The sequence below is a fragment of the Piliocolobus tephrosceles genome, chromosome 6 (genome assembly GCF_002776525.5).
Source record: "Piliocolobus tephrosceles isolate RC106 chromosome 6, ASM277652v3, whole genome shotgun sequence".
Lineage (NCBI taxonomy): Eukaryota > Metazoa > Chordata > Mammalia > Primates > Cercopithecidae > Piliocolobus > Piliocolobus tephrosceles.
In genome coordinates this window covers 148453773-148479858 of record NC_045439.1, presented here as the reverse complement: position 1 = coordinate 148479858, position 26086 = coordinate 148453773, and the positions used below count along the sequence as shown (strand labels likewise).

Below are 26086 nucleotides of genomic sequence, written 5' to 3'. Positions count from 1 at the left end.
TTTGAGACGGAGTCTCGCTCTGTCGCCCAGGCTGGAGTGCAGTGGCCTGATCTCGGCTCACTACAAGCTCCGCCTCCCGGGTTCACGCCATTCTCCAGCCTCAGCCTCCCGAGTAGCTGGGACTACAGGCGCCCGCCATCTTGCCCGGCTAGTTTTTTGTATTTTTAGTAGAGACGGGGTTTCACCATGTAGACCAGGAAGGTCTCGATCTCCTGACCTCGTGATCCACCCGTCTCGGCCTCCCAAAGTGCTGGGATTACAGGCTTGAGCCACCGCGCCCGGCCACTAATTTACATTTCCACCAGTGTGTATAAACATTTCCTGTACTCTGCAGCCTCACCAATGCCTGTTATTTTTTGACTTTTTAATAATAGTCATTCTGACTTGTGTGAGATGGTATCTCATTGTGGTTTCGCTTTGCAATTCTCTGATGATTAGTGATGTTAAGCCTTTTTTCATACACTTGTATTCTTTTGAGAAGTGTCTCTCCGTGTCCTTTGCCCACTTTTTAAGGGGGTTATTTGGTTTTTGTTTGTTCAGTTCCTTATAGATTTTGCATAATAGTCCTTGGTTGGAGGCACAGTTGGCAAATACCTTCTCCCATTTTATAGGTTGTCTGTTTATTGTATCGATATTTTCTTTTGCCGCACAGAAGTTAGTTTAATTAGGTTCCAATTGTTAATTTTTGTTTTTGTTGCAATTGCTTTTGAGAATGCAGTCATAAAATCTTTGCCTAGGCCAATATCCAGAAGAGTATTTCCTAGGTTTTCTTCTAGAATTTTTATAGTTTGGGGTCTTACATTTAAATCTTTAATCCATCTTCAGTTGATTTCTGTACATGGTAAGAGGTAGAGATCCAGTTTTATCCCTCTTCCTATGGCTAGCCAGTTTTCCCAGCACAACTCCTTAAGCAGGGGCTGCAAATAGCAATTTCTTTCCAAAGAGTACAGTGTGGAAAAGGAGGGGGAAATACGGTAACTTTACAGTGGAAAAATCTTACAAATATTTCCTCAGCCAGGTGATCAGAGGTAACATGAATAGCATTGTTATGTTAATAAAATGATGTAATGAAAATGACTCTGTTAACTCCATGGTTTTCCTCCCCAAAACACATACTCTCGAGTCTAATCATGAGGAAAGCATGAAGTAAATTCCAACTGCTGGACATTCTACAAAATACCTGACTAGTACGACTCAAAACTGTCAAGGTCATCAAAAATAAGAAAAGTCTGAGAAAATGTCACAGCCAACAGCAGATTGAGGAGGCATGAGGGCTAAATGGAATGTGGCATCCTGGATGGGATTCTGGAACAAAAAATGGACATTAAGTAAAAGTTAAGGAAATGTGAATGTACCAAAATTGGTTCACTAATTGAAACAAATGAACCATACAAATGCAAGATGTTCATAATAAGGGAAACTGGGGGTAGGTATAGGGGAAATCTCTGCACCATATTCATAATTTTTCTGTGAATGTAAAATTGTGCCCAAATAAAAAGTTTAGAAAAAACTGTCAGATTAAAAAGATTGAGGAAAACATGAACAAAATTAGAGATAAAGAGAAGGTACAAACAATATGAAAAACAGTTATTTAAAATACTATCTGAGATTGTATATTAGTAAATTTTTAAATCTTTGTGAAGTGGATACTTTAAAATCTTAGTGACATGGATGCATTGCCAACATTGACTCCAGAATAGCTAGTAACCTGAAATAGAATAGTAAATATGAAGGCAGCTGAGAAAAGAGTCAGAGAATTGCCTCCAAGAAATTATCTGAACCAGATGGTTTTTCCAGTGAAATCTTTCAAATTTTAAGGGAACAGATAATCCTTGTGTTATATAAACTGTTTCAAATCATAGAAATAAGTGAGCAGCCACCCCCATTCATTTTATGAAGTTCACACAGCCTGACAAAGCAAACATACATGCATCTACTCTCCACCCCCAACTACACCCCCATACCATAACAAACATTTCACACACCTGTGTGTGCTCACGCAAATACAACTAACCTTGCTTATAAATATAGATGCAAAAAATCTGAATAAATTCATCCATTTAAATCTGGTACTAAATTAAAAGGAGAATCTTCCATATCTAAGAAGGGTTGGTGCAGGAATAAAAGACTCATTTAGTATTTAAAGCTATTAATTTTAAAACATAAATATGTTGGTCATGAAATAAAAATTTGTAATTTAAATATATATTGAAATGCATTCAATAAATTTCAACACTTAGTTCTTATAGTTCTCAGCATAGGAATCACTGTTAAAAAGGACACAAAAATTAACATTATTTCCTGATGATATGTTCACAAACTAAAACAAGGTAAACAAGTAAAAATAATTAGAATTGATAATATAATTTAGTTAAATGTACAAATAGAAAACAAATTATAAATGTGTAAAAAGTCACTATGTCACTAATAACCCTTTATAAACATGATGGGCTAAACACCAATCAGGGTAATAATAAAAAGACATATAAGACCTATGCATAGCTAATAGATATATGAAACCTGCAGAAATTCCTTGACATATAAACGATAATATAAGAGACACATACCGTGTTCCTGTTGATGCAGTAATGTCTAGTAATCACAGGAATACTAATAATAACTCAATTTGTTGAGCACTTACTACATGCTCTAGAAGTCAGCTACCATGTTGTGAGGACACGCACGCATCCTATGGAAGGGTTTGTGTAGTAAGAAACTAAGGTCTCCAGCCCACAGGTAGCAAGAAACTGAGGTCTGCAAACAACCATGTGAGTGAGCTTGGAAGCCAATTCTCCAACTCCAGTAAAGCTTTCAAATGGCTGTAGCCCCGGCAACCATTTGACACGAGGGATGCTGAGTCAGAACCACCCAGCTAAGGTGCTCCCAGATTCCTGGCCCACAGAAACTGAGAGATTATAAATGTTTGTTGGCTTAGGTTGCCATGTTTTAGGGGTAATTTGTTACACAGCACAAGATAACCAGTACAATGATCTTGCAGGAAAATAATGACACCATGCAGGCAAGACTGAATGCTGTTTGAATAATCTGATAGAGAAATGCTGAGATCAAACCATTTAATAATGGGGGTTAAAAAAAAAAAAAACAGGGCCAGGCGTGGTGGCTCACGCCTGTAATCCCAGCACTTTGGGAGGCTGAGGCGGGTGGATCACCTGAGGTCGGGAGTTCAAGACCAGCCTGACCAACATGGAGAAATCCCATCTCTAGTACTAAAAATACAAATTAGCCAGGCATGGTGACGCGTGCCTGTAATCCCAGCTACTCGGGAGGCTGAGGCAGGAGAATCGCTTGAACCTGGGAGGCAGAGGTTGCGGTGAGCCGAGATCGTGCCATTGCACGCCAGCCTGGGCAACAAGAGCGAAACTCCATCTCAAAAAAAAAAAAAAAAAAACAGGTCAGATACAGATAGGGCAGAAAAAATACTCATTTGGGGAACTCAAGGAAGAAGTGTAAAGGAACAATGAGGGAGGAACTCAGGCTGGCTCTTGAGTTTCCAGTTTAGAAGACCAGGTGGGTGATGAAACCATTAACCAAAGCAGAAAAAAAACATATAAAAGAAGGAATAGGTTTCAACAATAGGGAGGAAGAAGGAAAGAAAAAGAAGAAAACCAGCAGGGAACAATAAATCCAGTAAAAAATGTACCATGCTATGAGAGGTCATTGTGTCAGATTCTACAGAGATGTCAAGTACAATCAAAACTGGAGGTATGCCATTAGATTTCGAATTTAATGACCACTGATGAAGCAGCTTCCACAGTGTGACTGTATTTCCATGTCTAGAAAATACAGACATGGAAAAGTTAAGAAGTAAATGGAAGTTGACGAGGTAGCACCAAGAGATGTGGACTATTCTCTCAACAAGTCTGACCTTTAAAGAGAAGAGGGAAACTGAGTGGTGTCTGTTTTAGAGTAAGGTTTTTAAAAAAAATGAGGAAAAAGGCTTACTTGTATGTTTTGCTGATTATTCACTGGTTCAACGGCTTTTCAATTCTGTTTTAGGACTAGAAGAGTTAAACATGGTAAGTAGAAGGAAAAGAGCCAGAGAGATTGAAGCCTTTTTCCTCATTTTTTTTAAACCTTACTCTAAAGAAGCTCCAGATGAAAAATGGAATGGCTGACAAACCAACAGCCAGTGAAAGGGATGGGATGTTACTGATTTTGGCCTCAGAGAATAAGAGTACCTTCCCTTCATCTGGGAAGAGGCAGGGGATGGATGAGCATAGTCAGGATGAAGCTTAGAAACAGAAGGAAAGAATCTGAAGGAATTCCTACCCTGTAGATTCATTTGCTCTGGAAAGGAAGACCAAACAACACAGTGAAGGAAGGTCTCGCAGAAGATGGGAGACGAAGCAGTTAGTAACAGTTTGGAATCACCATTTTGGAGAATGCAGAAGAAATTGCTAAGCAATGCTGACACTCCAACAAAACTAAAAACCAAAATCCTTACCTGTGTCAGTCAGCACAGTTACGTGATTTCCTCCCTCTATCCCCTGCATAGCAGAGTAGAAAGAGAGTACCAAATTTTATTTGAGTATTTAACCAAGCATCCAAAAGCAGAAGTACCACATATATGAATCTCACAGAAAAGGCACCTAGAAAGAAGTATTCTCAAATTTTAAAAAGCCTAATTGGTTATGATGTTGATGTTTTGTGTTTATATGCATGTATATATTTGGAGCTAGAAACACAAGAGAGAAATGTGACAAAGACAAAAAGAATAACCTCTATCAAAAGCAGACAATAAGCAACCCTGTCACTAGATGTATTTGTCTCAAAGAATATTGAATTCTACCTGTATTCATTAGATAAATGATAGAAACTACGGGAAAACTCCTGGCAATGTAAAGAGTTTTGATTTTTGCAACATGCCTCTAAGAAAACCCAAAAGTGATCCCTCAGTAATGGGATGGGACAGACTTTTAAAATATTTCAGAGATCTCTAGCAAGTACAATATTGTTTACTTCAAAATCGCAGTAAAGTTGAGGTTAATACATCTGGATTATAAGGTTCAAATGTGATATAAATCAATTTAATGTTGTTTTCAACTTTCTCTTGGAGTCAAGGCCTCTTTTGTGTTTAGTACCTATAAATAAAAGTAAATGCACTATCCAAACACAGTTTTTTTTTTTTTTCATTTATTTGCTGTTGCTTATTTGTGATGTTACAAGCGAACTGGGATGGTTTTTGTGTTTTGGAAGCTGAAAATAGGTTGGAAATTGTCATTCAGCCATCAGCCCAAAGTCCTTAAAGTTAATTATTTGTTTGTTTGTTTGTTTGTTTGTTTGGTGGAGATAGGGTTTCACACAGTCACAAATGCTGCAGAGCAATGACATGACTGCAGTCTCAAACTCCTGGGCTCAAGCAATCCTCCCACCTCAGCCTCCTGATGCTTAGCTAATTTTTAAATATTTTGTACAGACAAGCTCTCGCTATGTTGCCCAGGCTGGTCTCAAACTCCTGGCTTCAGGCAATCCTCCTGACTCCACTTCTGAAAGCACTAGGATTACACGCGTGAACCACCACACCCAACCTGAAGCTAACTCTTAAATAAGAGGATAAGAAAAACTGACTAGAAAAGAAAAATACCCATCCTAAGAATTTCTCCCTTTGTTTAAAGAGAAAAAATGAAAAGAAAGAAAGAATGTTTGGGTATGTTGATAGATACGCTGAAATAGGTCTGGCTTTAATAATGTGGTCATGCTTAAAATGATTCTCTCTGAACATAGCTTTCAAGTCCCTTGCAGCTCCAGCTTTCATATCATTAAGTCCACTTAATTTCCATGTTAGAATATCAGGACTAATCTAACATTACAGGAATTGTCTACAGGGCCCACAGCAGTCACGTGACTCTAGAAATACAATGTGAGCTCTACAGGTTTAAGCCAAAAATATAATCCAGGAGCTTCAAAATTTTTAAAAGTGTTTTAAGGCTTTTTAAAGTACTTACTGTAACTAGATGCTGCCACCTACTGGCAATTTACAAGTGCCTTAAACTGTGCTGGTAACAAAAAATTATCATAGAGGGAAAAAAGGTAAAATTTTCCTGTTTTCCTAATAACACTTCTAAAAATATTTTATTTAGAAACTTATGACTATATATGATTGATTAAAAGTATTTTTAAATTTTTATACATTTCTCATTAAAACAGTAGCTGAGATCCAATGAGTAATGGGAAATTCATCTCAGTGTAGAACAGATGTAAGTAGTTTCACACCACCTTATGATAGTGCCTATGTTGAAATACAGGAATATGAGACTTTCAAAAAATCCGCTGCATGAGGTCAAACTGGACTCTTGTGTTTCTAATTATTTCTTTCATACTTGTAGTGAAAATATTCTGCTAATAACAACAAATTTAAGCTGATTATTCCAAAAGTTTCCTCTTTTAGAATAAGGTAATAGTTATGTAATCCAAAAAAATTTAATGTAATTGGGTTAATAATGCAGCCTAAAGTAAAATGCTAACTACTTTTTTAAGATTTAAAAAAAAACAGATATGTGTGGCAATAAGTGACTCCAAAACATATGTCTGTGAAGTAAACAGCAAGCAGGAAATTTCATTAAGGAATTTGGCTTTTCTGTAAAAGAACAATCATCAAAAAGAGATTCTAATTAAATCTGAAGAAGCCAGTAATACAATAATGTTACCTCTTTATTTTGGTGAACCGGTCAAGTGTGAACTAATTAAGGCAGTCAGTAGCAAGAGTGAAGGGAAACAGACATCTGGTTCACCTAACGGTATCTTGTATTCCCTTTTCCTTTAACATTGACCCTACTTTTGCATCTTACCTGCTTTGTACACACTGCCAATACATAGTAACTAAGAAGTCAGAATCTAAAATCTGAAGCTTTAATAATGTCATCATGTTTAAAACAATGATTCTCCTGACATAGTTTTCGAGCCCCTTGCAGCTCCAGCTTTCATATCATTAAGTCCACTTAATTTCCATGTTAGAACATCAGGACTAATCTAACATTATGGGAAGTGTCTAAAGGGCCTGCAGCAGTCACATAACTCCAGAAATACAACATGAACATAGATTTAAGCCAAATATACATGCCAGGAGCTTTAAAAATTAACCATATTGTATAGTTTTGATTTGGTTTTGAAAAAGGGGCAACTGAAAACAAATGTCTTGCCTTCCAGGACCAAAAGTTCACTGGGTAGTGAACTCTGTGACCGAAAAGGTTAATGTTAAAAGGCCACCACAGATCCACTTACAGAGTGGCCTGTCTTACATTGCTTGCTCCAGAGTCAACCACAAGCAGGTGTGATCTTTCAGAAAAGCCCTATCCACTAGATAAATCAGTATTTGACTCCTGGTTTCCAAATTATAGATGCTGAGATACTATGACATCCAGAATGTCATTCCTGACACTGTCCATGTTTTTGTTTTTGTTTTTGCTTTTGGGAATAAGGGGTGTAGTCTCATTTCTAGGAAGGTGGAGAATTACTGATAAACATTGAAGGAAATATATTAGTAAGTTGTACTTTTTCAAACAGGCTACGTTCATATACTGGTCTTTAGACATTTAAATAAATTAAAAAGCAGTTCATAAGCTATAGCTTTAGAGGTGCTCTTGCACTATCTTTTTTAAAAAATAATGTAGTCATTGCTAAACTCAGAAAAAAAACATATTTGAGAAAAACATGTTATTCCAAAATACTGCCCTAATAAAATGTATTACAAAGACACAATAATCAAAATAGAGTGGTATTAACATCAGCACAGACAGAAATTTTAATGGAATAAAATAGAAAACCTTGAAACAAACCCAGTTCGTACATGATAAAGTTAGCACTTCAAATAAGTGGGGAAATGATGCATTATCTAATAACGGGTCTTGGAATAGCTGGTTAGCAAATTAGGGGAAATAACTAAATCAACTCTCTACCTCATATCTACTACCAAAATAAATTTCATGTGGGTTAATATATAAATGTTTCATTAAATTATAACTGATGAAAGGAAAATATATATTTTTATATAATCTTGAGACATAAAAGGCCTTTAAAAGCAGAGTACCAATGAATGATAACATAAAAGAAATGACTGACTAGAGCAAGAAATTTAAAAAATTAAATTAAAATTAAAAAGAAGAAAAATATTTTGGTATTTGTGACAAAGAATTAATATCCTTAATATTTAAAAATGTCTTACAAATCAATAAAGAATGCCTCACTTTATAAAAGAGCCTAAGACATGACTAGGTAACTCACAACTTGGCTAAACAAAAGAAATCTATAACCTACCTGATAATCAGAGAAATACAAATTATTGTGATTCCACTTTAAATAAACAAAGCTTAAAAATAACTACAAAATCCATTGTTGTTGGCATAGAAAAACAATATTCAGATACAATGTGGTAAGAATCTAACTTGATTTCAATAAGTCAATGTGAATAAAAATCTTGTGAAAGTTCAACCCCGGACTAAGTATTTCTCTTATAGGAATGTATTCCAAAGTATACCCATTTTCTATAGCTGCCCTAACTAATTACCACAAACTTGGTGGCTTCAAACAACAGAAGTTTATTCTCTCACAGTTCTGGAGGCCAGAAATCCAGAATCAAGGTGTCAACAGTGCCACATTCCCTCCAGAGGTTCCAGAGGAGATTCTGTTCCTCCCTCTTCTGGCTTCTGGTGGTTGCCAGCAGGCTTGAGGCTGCATCGCTCCAATCTCTGCCTCTGTCTCCGCAGCACCTTTTCCTCTTCCTTATCTACCTCTTCTCCCTCCATCTCTTTCTGATAAGCCTACCTATGATGGAATTTAGGGCCCATCTCAATATTCCAGGACTTAATCACATCTGCAAAGACCCTTTTTCCAAATAAGGTAACATTCACAGGCTCTAGAGATTGGACATAGATATCCTCTTGGGGGACTGAGGTGGATTTTTTTCAGCCTACCACAGAAGGTAATCGTTGCAATAATTGACTAACAATGTCATTGCAACATTATGTGTAATTTTAAAAATTGAAAACCTAAAGAAATAATCTAAATGTTCAATAGAAGGGTATTAGTTAAACAAATAATGGCGCATCCATCTAATGAATTAATGTATAATCATTAAAAGTAATGCTGACGCACATTGTTCCAGTTATCTACTGTTGCATTAAAAAATCATCCCAAATCTAGTGGCATACGGTAATAATTATTTCAGGCAAGATCTACTTATTGATGCTGAAATTAGTAGGTGAAAGCTGGAGAAGAAACAGGATATTTGCATAGTCTTAAAGTATCTCCACCAAGATATGTATTAATTGTAAAATAAAAAAATAGTAATTTTACAGTGGAGAAAACCAGCAGACACCATCTTAACAAAGCGATCAAGGTGAAACATTACCAATAGCGATATATAACAGCATCAGGTATACCAAGTGTGATCGACTGAGAAGGGCACATAACTTCCAGGGCATGCTTGCCAAAATTCGTAACTTTCATCTAATCATGAGAAAACATCACATAAACCAAAACGGAAGGATATTTCACAAAACAGCTGACCAATACTCTCCAAAAGGGTCAACATCACGACAGACAAGGGAAGACTGAGGAACTATCACAGAGTAGAGGAGATTAAGGAGACATGACAACAAAATGTAACATGGGATCTTGGATTGGATACTAGTAAGTAAAAAGGACACTAGTGGGAAACCTGGTAAATTTTTAAGAAAGTCTATACTTTAATTAATGGTATTATACCAATGTTGATTTCTGAGTTTCGATCACTATGGTTATGTAAGATTAGGAGAAGCTGGGGGGAAGGGTATATGGAATTCTGTACTACTTATGCAAATTTCCCATAAATTTAAAATTATTTCAAAATAAAAAGTAAAAAACAAAACTTAATGGCATACAGCAAATACACAGAAAATGCTCAACCTCACTAATCATTCAGGAAATATAAATCAACCATGATGAAATGTCATCTCACTCCTGTCAGAATAGCTATCACCAAAAACACAAAGGATAAAGCGTTGGTGCGGATGTGGATTAAAGGAAACCCTTGCATTCTATGGGTGGGAATGTAAATTACTACAGCCATTATGGAAAAGTGTATGGAGGATCCTCAAAAAACTAAAAATAGAATTACCATATGATCCAGAAATCCCACTTCCGGGCATTTACCCAAAAGCTTTAGAATTCGTTTGTCAAAGAGATGTCTGCTCTCCCATGCTCATTGCAGCACTACTCACAATAGCCAAGTTACAGAATAACCTAAGTATCCATCAACAGATGAATGGATAAAGAAAATGTAGTATATATACACCTTGGAGTACTTTTCAGTCTTTCAAAAGAAGGAAATTCTATCATTTGCAACAACATGAATAGAATTAGAGGACATTATGCCAAGTAAAATAAACCAGACACAAAAAGACAAATACTACATGTTCCCATTTATATGTGGAATCCAAAACAATTGTACTCAGAGAAGCAGAGTAGAATGGTGGTTACCAGAAGCTGGAGGATGGGAAAATGAGAAAATAATGGCCAAAGAGTACAAAGTCTCAGTTAGACAGGGGGAATAAGGTTTTTCTTTGAGATCTATTACATGGCGTGGTGAATGTCATCAATAATGATGCATTGTACATTTCAAAATTGCTAAGAGACTAAATTTCAAATGGTCTCACCATAAAAGAAGTATTTGAGGTGATGGATAGGCTAATTAGCTCGATTTAATTATTCTATATTATATTCATAAATCATAATATCACTTTGTACCCCATAAATATAAATTGTCAATTTACAATAAAAAAATTTTTAAGTTAATGGCATAAAACAGTGAACATTTTATTATGCTCTTGATTCTGTGAGTCAGGAATTTGATGGACACAGCAGGAACAATTTATCTCTGCTCCACTATGAATGGGGCCTCAGATGGCTGGGTAGCTCCCTTTGGCTGGAGATGTTTGGAGTAGGTCAGGGGGCCATATATCTAGCCTTGGTTATTCTCTGCATTGTGTTTGCTGGAGCTGCAATGTCCAAGCTTGCTCCTTTATTCTGTGTCTGCATTGAAACTGTTGAATAGTCAGTGTATCGGTTTCCTAGGGCTGCTATAACAATTTACCACAGGCTGGGTGGCTGAAAACAACAGAAATTTATTCCCTACAGTTCTAGAAGCTGGATATCTGAAATCAAGGTGTCAGCAGAGCATTCCTTCTGAATTGTTCCTTGTATCTTCTTTTGGGTTCCAGCAATCCTTGCATTCCTTGGCTTGTAGCTACATCCCTCTATCTTCACACAGCCTTCTTCCCTGTGTCTCTATGTCTCTTTGTGTCCTGTCCTCTTTTTTGAAGGCCCACCCTACTCCAATAAGACTTCATCTTAACTAAGTCTCTGCAAAGACCGTATTTCCAAAAAAAGACACATTCTGAGGTTCCACGTGGATATGAATTTGAGAGAGACATTACCAAAATCATGATAGCCAGGAACTGGCTACAGTCATCTTCTCTCTGCATAGCCCCTCCACATGGCTTGCCTGGGGCCTCTCATAGCATGGCAGCCTTGGGCAGCCTGAACTCTTACATAGTGGCTGGCTTTCCTCTGAGTGAGCATTCGACAAGAAGCAGAAACTGCCCGTCTTCTTAAAGACAAGGTCTGGAAATGGCATAGTGTCATTTTTGCTGTAATATATCAATCAAAGTTGTTCCAGGCTAGCCAAGACTGAAATGGGAGGGAGAAATGGACTCCATCTCTAAATGAGGAGGAGAATGAACACAAATAAAGGGAAGGAACTAATGGCAGCCGTTTGAAAACAAACGACCACACACATCTATTATTGACAGCTAAAGGTGCTCCAGAAATATAAATTAGTTGGGAAAAGGTTACAAAATACCATATACATATACAATTTGATCCTATTTTTCTTCTCAAAATATATATATGGATATTTGCATTAAACACATCTCAAAAGATAAACAGTAAACTAAAATATTAATAGTGGTTATCTCTACAAGTTGAGAATTTAGCTGATAGTAATATTTTTGTTTAGCCAATATTTTCTTATGTAGATTACACATGTGTTACTTTTGTAACAAAACAGAAGATGCAAAAAGTAAATGATCGATGAATTTAATATAGGCCAAACTAGTATTTTTTGATGTTTCAACTAGGATATATAAAAATACAAAATGTTTCTAATCCCTAAAATTTTCACCATCATATAAATGGGTTAAAGGTTACATGACTCCATAATATTTCTGTTTTTAAAAAAGAAGATTCACAAATATACATAGAAACAAACAAGAAAGGTAGAAATAAATGTGCGGAATTGGTTCATCTCAAATAAATAGGACTGTGAGAGAGACCAGGAAATAGGACAAATCAGTCATAGATTTTAACAAAAGGCGTTCCACAGGCTCATAAGCAGTTAGGGAAATGTATGCAGAAAGTGGGATCTAGAGACACCTAAAACAGACAGGAAGTAAAGGCAATGACATACTTCTGTCTGTTTCCCAGTTTGTCCCTGCCCTGTCCCCCTTACTGTCAAGCAGACACAAACACTTAAAGACACCGAAACATACCTAAGCTTGGAGTAGTTTCATATAATCCTACCTAATGTGATCAATTATTTCCCTAAAGAACAGTCAAACTCACAAAGAACAGGACAGAAAAATTGGATTGGGAATTTTACTTTAATCCAAACATTCTATGACTCAGATAAAAACAAAGCTGAATGACATCTCCATCTACTCACCAACAGTTTCTTCAGACGCAGCAGTCAGAGAGAAAAATTTTTTTGTATTTTCCATCTCCTCTTTACTTTGCCAAGCTTCACTATATGTTGCAGACTAATGAAAGAAAAATTTAAATTTAAACATGGGAAAAGAAGGCAACTATAATCATTTATTTTTTAAATTCCAACACAGCTCCCAGTCACATACATACAAACGAGAAGTCTCAGGCTTTTTTTCTTTTTTTTTTTTTTTGAGGGAATCTGTAAATGTTCTCTGTTCTCACAAAATTCTGTCAATGGGTATTCCCAGATAGAGTCAGAGTATACACCTATCATTATATGATAATTACCTTGCTTAAAGTATCTTAAGTTTCTGCTTGATATTTTTATAATTAGTGAGTAACCTAAAGATACACCATCAAATTAAAAAATTTCAGACATTTCAAGATTGTTACTATATTTTATTATGTTTCCATTTATAATTCTTGCTTCCAAGGAAATAAAAACTTGCTCTAAGATTCAATAGGAAAAAGTGATAGGCTAACTTTTTCTGCTAAAATTTCCAGAAACGATTTCTTTAGTTTAAAGCATTGCATTGTGGATGTTTCTTTCTTTCAATCCCAATGGACTTCCTGGGAACCTCATAAAAAATGTATTTTTAATTACTACATTTTTAATTCATATTATTGTCTAGGAAACTTTCCCAGAAGTCAGTCAACTGTTCAAGGAGGGCTTTTCAAAAACAACCAATCTCTTATTACACACGGTTCCTTACCTTAAAGGCGCTTTGCTTTGAGGGTCAAAATTCAAATATGAGTCAGTGGCTATACACCAAGTCAATGCCAACATCTAGTCAACTTCAAGCCCTCAATATTATAGAGAATAAGAGGTCCAAGAAGGCCAAGGAAAGTTATGGAGCACCAGGAATTTGTTGAGATAGAAGCAAATGAAGTATGGTCCTAGACCTCAAGCACTTTACAGCTTCCCAAAGATCTTGACCAGCACAGGAAACAGTCAACTCCCCAAAACTTGTTTGTCACAAATGTTTACCCAAATAATGAAGCTAACCAGAGGGTTAAACTGTGTCTACTTATCTCCAAACTATAAGGCTGCTGAAGAGAAAGCAGACATACGTACTTGATGAAAGCACCTATTACACCTCTTCCTATTCCAGAGATAGAGGGGCCCAGCACTTTACCAGCCTGCTGCTGGTAAGAGATGTGGTACCCTGGGCCTGTCCCTGGGGAGATGAACATGCCAGTGCAGTGCTTGAAATCTGAATGCTACAAACCAAGTTTTCTTCTCAGGTTCCAGAAAAATATCACCACTATGACTCCTTCATATACACACATATACCTATCACTGCCACCACCTCCACAAAATAAAACAATAAAGGCAGGCCACAGTAACACCATGGTCCATGATTTTCTTACTCAACTTACAGAGGAAATTCTTTTTTTCTATATATCTATATAATATATACATTATATATGTATTTAAAATATATATTTATATATATATATATTTTTTTTAGTGCCTCGCTCTGTCAGCCAGGCTGGAGTGCAGTGACATGATCATAGCTCACTGCACAGCCTTGAACTTCTGGGCTCAAGCAATCCTCCTACCTCAGCCTCCCAAGTAGCCAGGGCGACAAGCACGCACTACCATGCCTGGCTAATTTTTTAATTTTTTTGTACACATGAGGTCTCTTTATGTTGTTCAGGCTTGTCTCAAACTCCCAGCTTCAAGCTATCCTCCTGCCTCAGCCTCCCTAAGTGCTGAGATTACAGGCGTGAGCCACCATGCCCAGCCAGGAGAATTTGTTTCTTACATGTCAGCATAAGGTTAGATAATTCTTACCTTAATTTCTTCCCACAGCTTTATTCTCATTTCTAGACCTTGCTTCTTAATTTCTTTTTCTCTGCGTTGTTTCTTTGCCAATATTTTATCAAGTTTTTCCATCTTCTGAATAGCATCTTGAAGTTGAGAATCTAATTCTTTTAATTTGTGTTCATCTATATTGTGTGGAAAGTAAAAATAGGTCTGAAGTATAGTAAAACTATAAAGTTTTGTTTCCTTCTTACAATTTGTTCTTTCATTCAACAGATATTTATGGCTGATAGCAATAACTACTATACTGGTACCATGTATCTCGATTTACAAGGTGCTTTCACATGTATTTGTTTATATAATTATCTAACAACCCTATGAAATAGATAGTTACCTCTATTTTACAGTTGAGATAACTGGGTCCTTTCAAATAGATAACAAATTATAGCACTGGACTCAGAAGTGATTCTCATGATTTTAAATCCCAAATTCTTTCTCCTTCATTCTGTTACACTTTCTATGTTCATGACTAAGAAACAGGAAATAAAGAATAAGACAAGAATCCTGTCCTAAAGCTGCTTCAGTCTAACTGAAAGAGAAGGCGTGTACACAAATGGCTACAGTAAAAAGCCGTATGTCTTCAGTGACACAAAGTGGTTGCAACACATAGAAAGAAGAAAAACTCAAACAAGTACTCCATGTAGCTTATATCTTTTTTCTATGCTGCTTACTTCGTTCTAATTTCTTGAAGTACCTAAAAAGGTTCTTGAATTGTAGATAATTAATAGTAACTTATTTGAAAATAAGGACACTTTAGAACTTCTGTCATTAACTTATGATCAATGATAATAATAACTAACATTTATAGAGTTACCTGATAGGCACAGTTTTAAGTGCTTTATTTTTAAGCATCATTTAATGCTCATATTAACCCTCTGAGGTGGTATAATCACTGTTCTCATTTTACAAATTAGTAAACTGAAGCTATTTTGTAACTGCGTTACACGTATGTCCAAGGTCATATAACAGGTAAATGCCAGTCAGATTCCACCCAAATCTGTCTGACTGCAGAGCCAAAGCCTCTTAGCCAGAGATGATAGTCTCTCTGTTTAAATCTGATGAAAGCTGATAATCCAGCAATGAATGAGCATGAATGCTCAAATAGTAAGTCTCAGCCACCCCAGGATAGATCATTAGAAGTGGCATATTGTGCTAAGTAAGGCCAAATTTATCAACTTTTGAAAACCCAAAGAGTTCAGTGATGTTTCCCTATAATGAACATCACTTCTTCTCCTTCTTTTTTTTTTTTTTTTTTTTTTTTTTGAGAGACAGGATCTCATTCTGTCACTCAGGCTGAAGTGTGGTGGCATGATCATAGCTCACTGCAACCTCGAACTCCTGGGCTCAAGCAATCCTCCCACATCGGCTTCTGAATAGCCAGAGCCAGGACTACAGGCGCATGCCAACATACTTGGCTAATTTAAAAAAAAAAAAATTTTGTAGAGATGGGGGTCTCACTATGCTGTCCAGGCTGGTTTTAAACTCCTGGGCTTAAGTGATACTCCTGCCTGGGCCTCCCAAATGCTGGGATTACAGGTACCAGCTACTGCTCTCAACTTCCTAATTTCCTTCTAAAGGAAAAAAAGAAAGAGGAAAGCAACTTATCCAAAAAGAATACTGATACTATTAATAAGGAGGTTCCTGGAATCTTATTGATTATGTACTTCAAAAGCAACACCTTCTAGTTCTCATTCCCAACTGCCAATCCTAGCATTCTCAGGCTCTGTCAACTAGGTAGTCTATATAGCAGGTATTTTGAAGTAACCCATTCAGTACTAAAACAATATAAACAAATTCAACGTAAACTGTGTCAACAGCTAACCTCAATTATAATATCTTAGATACGGGAAGGGGACAGGGAAGTTCTGGGTAGAAAAAGGTAGGGTCCCTGGTGAGGGCTCTACCCTTGGGCCTGTACCCATGGACCTAAATGAGAACAGGCACTCCTATTTTCACGCCCAAATACTGCATTTTCCAAGACCACTCTGGCCCACCATGCCCCCATCCTGTGCCCCTATAAACCTGAGACTTTTAGCATACACGACACAAGTGGCTGAGGAACAGAAGAACACACCAGCAGACACCGGTAAACCAGTGACTGCAGAAGGATGCAGATGCCAAGGGGAGTTCAGCCAGAGGCAGTTGGAGGAGAGTTCAACCACTGGGCAGCCCGACTCCAGGGGAAGACCACCTTCCCACTCCATCCCCCTTCCAGCTCCCCATCCATCTCACTGACAGTTACCTCTACCACTCAACAAAACCTTGCACTCATCCTCCAAGCCAACATGTGATTCGATTTTTCCGGTATACCAGAGCAAGAACCCAGGATACAGAAAGCCCTTTGCCCTTGTGATAAGGCAGAGGGTCTAATTGAGCTGATTAACACAAGCCGCTGGCAGACGGCAAAGCTGAAAAAGCACACTGTAACACTCCCACTTGGGCTTTGGGAGTTGTAAACATTCACCCTTAGACGCTGTTGTGGGGTCACAGCCCAAAAGCACTCCCCAAGGCCTCCGCACCTGCCCATCTGTCTGCCCCCTCTAGGCATTTGAGCAGCGAGGCACTGAAGAAGTGAGCCGCAGCCCTGTCACACATCCTGCAGTGGGGATAAGGGAACTCTCCCATTTCACTTTGTTTCCTGAAAACCATAATCCTGAGTCACCTGACCTAACAGTGAGAGCTGATCTCATCCCAAACATACTCTAAATCACAGCTCTCAAACTTTTTCTCAGCTCCCCTTTACAGCCTTAAAAATTATTGAGAACCCAGCCAAGCACGGTGGCTCATGCCTGTAATCCCAGCACTTTGGGAGGCCAAGGCAGGCAGATCACGAGGTCAGGAGATAAGACCATCCTGGCTAACACAGTGAAACCCCATCTCTACTAAAAATACAAAAAAATTAGCCAGGCATGGTGGCGGGCACCTGTAGTCCCAGCTACTTGGGAGACTGAGGCAGGAGAATGGCATGAACCCAGGAGGAAGAGCTTGCAGTGAGCCGAGATCACACCACTGCACTCTAGCCTGGGTGAAAGAGTGAGACTCTGTCTCAAAAAAAAAAAAAAAAATTATTGAGAACCCATAGTAACTTTTCTTATGTGGGTTATAGCTATTGATAATGAACATATTAGAAATCAACACTGAAAAGTATTGTAAATATTTACTTATTAATTCACTTTCAAAAATAAAAAAAACATGCTGTTACTAATTATGTTAACATAAGTATCACATTTTATGACAACTATTCTCAAAAAATTAGTGAGAAGAGTGGTATTGTTCAAATTTGTAGTATCTGGATGAAGGGAAGACAGCTGGATTCTCATATTCTTATAGGAAGACAGTCATCCTATTGTAATCTGTTGTTTTGGCTAAAGTATATGCAGAAAATTTGGCCTCACACAGATATATGGTTAAAAAAGGAAGAAGAAACTTGATAGCCTATTCAGATAATTGGATAGTCTTCTTTGATACTACACCAAAACTTAACAGGGGTGGTTTCTTACAGGTTAACTGTTAAGTGAAATCTGTAATCAAATTAGTGAGCTTTACGTATTTGTTCCATTAAAATCCATGGATCTATATTTCATGTTGAATGGATCTTTTACCCTACATTGATCATTCGGAAAACAGTGGTTAACTAAATTATGCAGACCTTCAACCTGTTAACACATTTCATTACACAAAGGCATCAGTTAATATTGCCACCAATTTTTATAAGAAAAGTCTAAGTATTGGAAAGCTATCCACCTCACAGTGACATATGCAGTTTTCCAAAACTGTAATTTTCACTCGAAAGCTCAAATTTTACCATTGGCAACAAATACTGTCAGTAGTTATCCTCGAAGTAACATGTTTGTTTTCTTAAAAAGAAGTCTATCAAATACCCATCTGAATGATAATTGTCAGTCATTCAAGTAAAAATGGTGTTCCATTACAAAAGTGGCCACTTCAGCTCTCAACTCCAACCATCACAAAAGTACCTTTCTTCAACACAACCTTCAAACTTCGGCATACAGCATAATTGCTTTATGTATACTTCCCATTTTGCCCCCCAGGATGTTAAGAAGATGCATATTTAAGGGTCAAAATTTCATAAAATTGATAGTTTTTACTGATTCATAGCCGGTGACACTGGCTATTTCTTTTTCCTGTCAGTGCCTGGTTGCAAAGAATACAATGACTACTAGTATATTTTGGTGCCATTGTCCGGATTCATGATAAAGCACCAGCAATTTTGCTCGACACTCCCTTTATACCATCAGTGCAAATGTCAGTATGGTGGACACAAAGACAAACAGCATCTCAGTATTACTATGAAAACAGCTTTCACCTTGCAGAGCCCCTGCAAGGCTCTCAGGGACACCATCTCCCACCATATCCCCAGGGCTCTGCAGACCACTTTTTGAGAAACACTATTCTAATTCAATCTGACTAGAATTAATTTACCACCATAAAAAATGTCATTTTTTAAAATCCAAATGTTACTGGGTGGGACTATCCCTACAAATTATAGCATATATTTTATTGTACAATTTTATTCATCAAAAAATAAATGAATTGCATCATAAAATGTCGAAATACTCCCTACTTGATTAATGTATAATGACCACAATAACTATTTTATTAAATGACACATTTTGTTATATTTCTAATATAGGTATATTTAAGGGCTCTTAATATTCTTATAAATAAAAAGTGGTGATTGCTTGCTCACAAATAGCATATGTCTTTTTTGGTTTATTATTTCTACTCAGTTGATAAAAACACAGGTAATACTAACACCTTCAATATAATATTTGTAATTATCATTAACATTTGTAATTATCATTAGCCAATCACCTAGTGATTATCCTACCTGAACACTCAGTGAGTATCTGATGTTGAACCAAATCCACATCTTCATCTGATCCCTCTTCTGCCAATTTTATTTTCTCAGAGCAGCTTTCGCGCTTATCATCATTACTAGTTCTTCTGTTCTCTGCATTACTGCTTTCGGAGTGGTCCTCTTTACCAGAGTTCAAGTTGCTTGCATTATCAACCTAAAAATAATTTCCAAAAAAACACAGTTTCCATAAATACTGTATTTTTTTAAACTTTACATTTCTAGAATATTTTGACACTAATGGAAGGAGATGGAGAATGTACATAAATGCAATACACTAGCATTAAAGTATTCTAGAAATATAACACTCTAATTAAACGTAATTTAACTACACAATTCCATATAATAACATTTGCACCATTCTCAGCAATCCCTAGCAATGATGGAGAAGAGTCTACATCAGTCCTGAAGGGAACTGCTATCTGCCGGGCTCTGGGATAAGGCACAATGGGCCTGCTCCTTGAGCTTACACTGGAATGGGCAGTTAAAGGTCTAATATGACAGCCACTTGCCACATGTGGCTACAGAATGGTTGAAAAGTGGCTAGTCTGAGTTGAGATGTGCTTTCTACGGAGAGTCTCCTAATCAGAACCCTGTGCTTTGGTCATTTATTTATTTCTATGATATTCACAGTTTTTCTATTTCATTTGAGTTTCCCTTTACATTTTAGCAAAGTTCATTTTGAAAACACCACTTGACACAGTTGTGTTTTCCTAAGAGAGAACAGAAAAGGTCCTCCATGGCCGGGTGAGGGAAAAGCAGGGATCAGAGACCCTGGGGTTTGTAAACTGTGATGAAAATCACTTCAGAAGTTAACACAGCCCCAGGGAGAGAGACAAGGCCTCCGAGAGAGTCAGCCCCTTCTCAAAGGAGTACCTTTCCCCTCCCAACAGACAGACTGTCTCCTCCAGCCCATCCGCTCTAAGCCCTCAGTAGGTTTTGTGTTCTCTCTGCACCACACGCTCAACCATCCACCACCATCTGCAGTCCCCTCGTGAATCCCCAGGTTGGAAGACGGGCAGTGCTGAGAATGAAACTGCCAGGAATGCAGGCCTGCATGGGGATGTCCCTGCCTGAGCCAGGACATAAATGCAGCAGAACTGAGCTGACTCGGTGGTAATAATCACAGCCATCATTTACTGAAGAATTACTATCAGCCATGGCCTGCCTCATTCACTCCTCACAATGACCCTATGATGTAAGTTTCACTACCATGAATTAGCAGAGAAGAAAACAGACCTAGTCAAAAACGAAACTAGTGAAGGCCCCATTTATAAATAAGCAAAATAGTGTTTACTTTATGTAATCTGGGAGGGGGTTAAACAGGGTTCCCTAATCAAAAACATATTTGTGCCAATGGTAGAAAAATCCTGGAATTCCACAATATCCAGTTAATCCTTAAGACCGTCTGTCCTGTGAAAATGGTAACGTTTCTGGGAGAAGCTGCACAAGTTCTGTCCATCATTTATATTGTATAAATGAACTTAGCAGACCTTCCTCTGAGGCTGGGTTTCACATGGGGGAATAAAGAATACACAAAAGGGAACTAGATAGATAGCACACTTCAGGGTACCCCAAGACCTTTCACACCCATCAACTCATATGATCCTAACTCAGAAAGAGCAGAAGGTAATGAGGCACAAAGGTGAAGCTGGAGAACTAAGCACATTTCACACATTTTCCCATAGTTTCCCACCCCACTAGCTACCAACTTTCTTCCCCATCCCATTGCCCACTGGCCTCTCTATTCCTAACCCCCTTGCTCTTCTGTCCTGTGGTCTATATGTATGATTTGTTCTCTCTTCCTCATTCTTAACACCACATCCCACCTCTATATATGTGTGTGTGTGTATGTGTGTGTGTATATATATCTTTTGGACAGGGTCTCACTCTGTTGCCAAGGCTGGAGTGCAGTGGCGTGATCATGGCTCACTGTAGCCTCAACCTCCTGGGCTCAAGCAATCCTCCCACCTCAGCCTCCCCAACTAGCTGGGACCACAAGTGCATGCCACCATACCCAGCTAATTTTTGTATTTTTTAATAGAAATGGGGTTTCACCACATTGCCTAGGCTGGTCTCAAACTCCTGGGCTCAAGCAATCCACCCTCTTTGGCCTCCCAAAGTGCTGAGATTACAGGCGTGAGCCACCGTGCCCAATCTATTTTTATTCTTTGAGATGGAGTCTCGCTCTGTTGCCCAGGCTGGAGTGCAGTGGTGTGATCTCAGCCCACTGCAGCCTCCGCCTCCCGGATTCAAGCAATTCTCCTGCCTCAGCCTCCCAAGTAGCTGGGATTACAGGAGCCAACCACCACACCCGGCTAATTTTTGTATTTTTAGTAGAGACGGATTTCACCATGTTAGCCAGGCTGGTCTCGAACTCCTGGGCTCAAGCAATCCTCCCACCTTGGCCTCCCACAGTGCTGGGGTTACAGACGTGAGCCACCGCGCCCAGCCCCACCTCCATTTTTCATGGATCCACGTCCCCTACTCCATACCTTTATCTTAATCACAGGAAACACAAATACCTCATGAAACCCCTTCCTAATATTTAGATTCCTACTTGAAACCCATGGGAATTTTACACAAAGTACAACTATTGGCTCTTTAAAAAAAATTCATAAGCAACAACAAGCCAAAATTTTTAGAATGAGAAATATATTATCACTAAACACATGTCACTAAAACACTAATATTTTAAGCTCATTTTCTGCTGTGAAAAACAATATTCGGTAAGAATTTAATAAAAGACAAATCTGAGCAATAAAACTAACCAGCACACCAAGATTTATTACTCAAACAATATGTAAGGTTTTCTAGATGCTGAATGATTTGCAATTAGCAGTCAGCATACAATATATTTGTAGCTTTCTTCCCCAATCTAAGGTGAACCTTGCTGATTTTCTATGAACTTGATTAACACAAATCACAACTTTGAAAACTTTGCTTTCAATATAAGTGTCAAAGTTCAGATTGGCTAATAAATATTCTAGAGTTTAACCTGTAGCTTAGCAGGTTGAAATAAAATCTGAGTTTACGTGATCACTGATATTCTGCTTTTAATAAGTCTTGAATGAAGTAATATTAATCTGTGTATTAAAACATGTATAAGTATTAATATCACGAAGTTGCCACTTAAAAAAAATTGTCACCCAGAAATACAAAAGCAGGAATACTAATTCTATGCTATTCTAAAATTTGCAGTCTGGACAACCTAGTGAGACCCCTGTCTCTACCTAAAATTTTTCAAAAAAGAAATTAGCCACATGTATTAACATGCATGAATATCAAATGTATTATGTATGCTAGGAGATAAAAGCCAGAGTGAAAAGCTACATACTGTATGATTCCATTTATACAACCTTCTGGAAAAGGAAAAAAAAAGGGACAGAGAATAGGTCAGTAATGTTAAGGGATTAAGGGTGACATTGGATTATTTACAAAGGAAAAGAATGAAAAAATGTTTTGCGGGATGATGGAAAAAACTGTTACTATATCTTGATTGTAATGGTAGTGACATTACTCAATCTATTTGCCAAAATTGTACACCAAAAAGTGAATTTTATTGTATGTGAATTTTTTAACTAATAACTAAAAGTTAATAGATCACCTGAGATACAATATTAATACATCAGAAGATTTAATATCGCAAAGTTAGAAATTCTCCCCAAATTAATCTGTAAAGTGAAAGCAATTTCAATCAAAACCCCAACCAGATTTTTCAGAACTTAAAAAACTGATCTAAAGTACATATAGGCCAGGTGCGGTGGCTCACACCTATAATCTCAGCACTTTGGGAGGCCAAGGCATGTGGATCGCCTGAGGTCAGGAGTTCAAGACTGGCCTGGCCAACACGGTGAAATCCCATATCTACTAAAAATAGAAAAATTAGGTGGGTCTATTGGTTTGTGCCTGTAGCCCCGGCTATTCAGGAGACCGAGACAGGAAAATCACTTGAACCCAGGAGGCAGAGGTTGCAGTGAGCCTAGATCACACCATTGCATTCCAGCCTGGGCAAAATAGTGAGACTCAAAAAAAAACAAACAAAAAAAAATACATATAGAAGAGCAAAAAGCCAAGGATAGTTAAGATAGTCCTGAAAAAAATAATATGGAAGAGCCACTATCAGATATCAGTAATTATTACAAAGCCGTAAGAGTTAACACACCATATAGTAGTGATGCAGGACTAGATGAAACAAAACTATATTTTGTACAAAGTCACTTATAGCTAGGGTTCTGGACATATGTTAGGATAATCTGATTAGATGACCCTGCACAAGATTTAGAAAGCAGATGTGAGGTAGAATCATCTTCCTAAGTTCCTGATAGGAAGCTGGCAGAAAAATATCAAAGGCAGCCATCTCTGCATGTCTAGTCACCAGTTTTGTGGTTCGGAGGGACTTGGGGCAGTGGCGGAAGCAGCAGCAGCAACTTTCTGATCTGTGGATTACAGCTCTGGTGGCGTGACCTAAGAACCCCTAATCCGGGGGAAGCCCCCTCCCCGAACTCCCTTTCTTGCTGGTCGTCTGTTGATTTTGAGGTCTTCTGTTGATTTCGAGGAGCTAAACTCTTTTTTGCAGTGGGGGAGGTGGAGGGGGAACACAGTGTCACTTTGTCACCCAGGCTGCAGTGCAGTGGCACAATTGTAGCTCACTGCAGCCTTGAGCTCCTGAAATCAAGCTATCCTCTTGCCTCAGCCTCCCGAGTAGCTGGGACTACAGGCATGTGCCACCATGTCCCGCTATCTTTTACATTTTTTGTAGAGTTAGGGTCTCGTAATGTTGCCCAGGCTTTAACTCTTATATTCAATCCCTTTCTGCTTGAAATACCTAGAGTGCTACTCCTGAACCACATCATGACAGACAAAACTCTAAGAGTTCCATAATGCAGAAGCTAGTCTACAGATTAAAAAAGGAGTATGAATTCATGAACTTGCAAAAAATGTTTTTCATTATAATGTTCAAATTATTAATTTCCTAACACCTTAAAAGAAATAAGAAAACTAATGCTTTAAATAACAACATCAAGTCTAGATATTTTAAGGAAAAAAAAAGGGACTGCTAAAGAACAAAAAAAAAGGTCATAGCCAGATAATATCTAATAGGATTTGGCTCTGTGTCCCTACCCAAATCTCATGTCGAATTGCAATTCCCAGTGTTGGAGGAGGGGCCTAGTGGTAGGTGACTGAATCATTGCTGTTATTGTGATAGCATCCTCACAAAATTTGGTTGTTTGAAAGTGTGTAGCACCTCCTCCTTCACTTTCTCTCTCTCCTCTGCTCCAGCCACGTAGGATGTGCCAGCTTTCCCTTCACCTTCTGCCATGATTTAAGTTTCCTGAGGCCTCCCCAGCCATGCTTCCTGTACAGCCTGTGGAACCATGCAAACCTCCTTTCTTTGTAAATTACTCAGTTACAGCAATGTGAGAAAGGACTAATACAATATACCTACCAAATATACATCACATGACCTTTACTAAACCATTTTTTTAAAATACTGAACCTTTTTAAGTAAGTGTTTTTAGTAAAAGTCAATGGTGGCATATTAGATGTTGGAATACAAAACTTCCTTATAAAGAAAAAAAGAGTCAATGCACAAGTTTTAACAAAGTCCAATGTGGAGAAATAAACCACACTCCAAAAAAAGGAAGGAAAAAAAGGAAAGTGGGAGGGAGGGGAGGAGCAGAGGGAGGAGAGAGAGAGAGGGAAGGAATGGAGTGGAGTTTTTCTCATATTAATCTAGATTAAACCCAAGAAATCTGCAAGTGCTCCCCGAGCATACTGTCTAAGGAGAAAATTTAAAATGGGATGTTAACAACCACCTTAGTTTCACCAACTGCTGAGAAGTTAGGGGAAGGAGTTTAAATCTTTTCTAAACAGTAAATTACCTTGAAGGATCCTGGTTCTATTGAGAGCACCTCCAAAGAAGCATTTGAACTTCTGCTCCCAGGGCGTATTCTTGAATGTGAAGCTGGCTTTGAAATTCCATCTAGGTTTCCCTTTATAATATCCATTGAAATCCTGGGACAACAAACAAAATATTTAATACCAAGCGACTTGGATATTTAAATCTTTCATTGGTGTTAATATCCAATTACTCAGAGGCTTTGTTTCAAAGATTATGTTGCTACTGAAGTCACACTTAAAGGTTCCCCAGCTTCACCGAAAGACATCTTGTGTACACGGATTGTTAAATCTTATGCCACAGTATACATAAAATGTGCTGCCCAGGATGTTAGATACTGAATATGGCTAAAAGAGAATGCAGAGGTGAATGCCATCTCAGTTGCTTCCTGGGCCTCCAGGAAAAAACATTTCCTGTGTCCCTGGTCTTCCCGAGGGAACATTCGGGGCACCCCTGTCTCTCAAGCAAGATCCACTTCATCTTAGTGATTGCTAAGTCCCTCCTGCTACTTTATTTTTTGAAAATGAGTCTCACTCTGTCACCCAGGCTGGAGTGCAGTGGCGCGATCTTGGCTCCCCGCAACCTCTGCCTCCCAGGTTCAAGCAATTCTCCCTACCTCAGCCTCCCAAGTAGCTAGGATTATAGGAGCCCGCCACCACACCCAGCTAATTTGTGTGTGTGTGTGTGTGTGTGTGTGTGTGTGTGTGTGTGTGTGTGT

General features: G+C 38.1%; 1 protein-coding gene across 2 annotated transcripts in view; it reads right to left on the bottom strand.

Annotated features, from left to right (window-relative positions):
* Positions 1-26086, bottom strand: part of FSIP1 (fibrous sheath interacting protein 1) — a 199161-nt gene that overhangs the window by 166474 nt on the left and 6601 nt on the right. For both annotated transcript variants that reach the window (XM_023189356.2, XM_023189357.2), the window contains exons 2-5: positions 25352-25484; positions 19440-19623; positions 14558-14712; positions 12719-12812 (exon numbers count right to left, since the gene is read on the bottom strand). In XM_023189356.2, the coding sequence (XP_023045124.1) occupies positions 12719-12812; positions 14558-14712; positions 19440-19623; positions 25352-25477 (559 nt within the window). In that variant the 5' untranslated portion in view covers positions 25478-25484. The remainder of the gene's footprint in view (positions 1-12718; positions 12813-14557; positions 14713-19439; positions 19624-25351; positions 25485-26086) is intronic.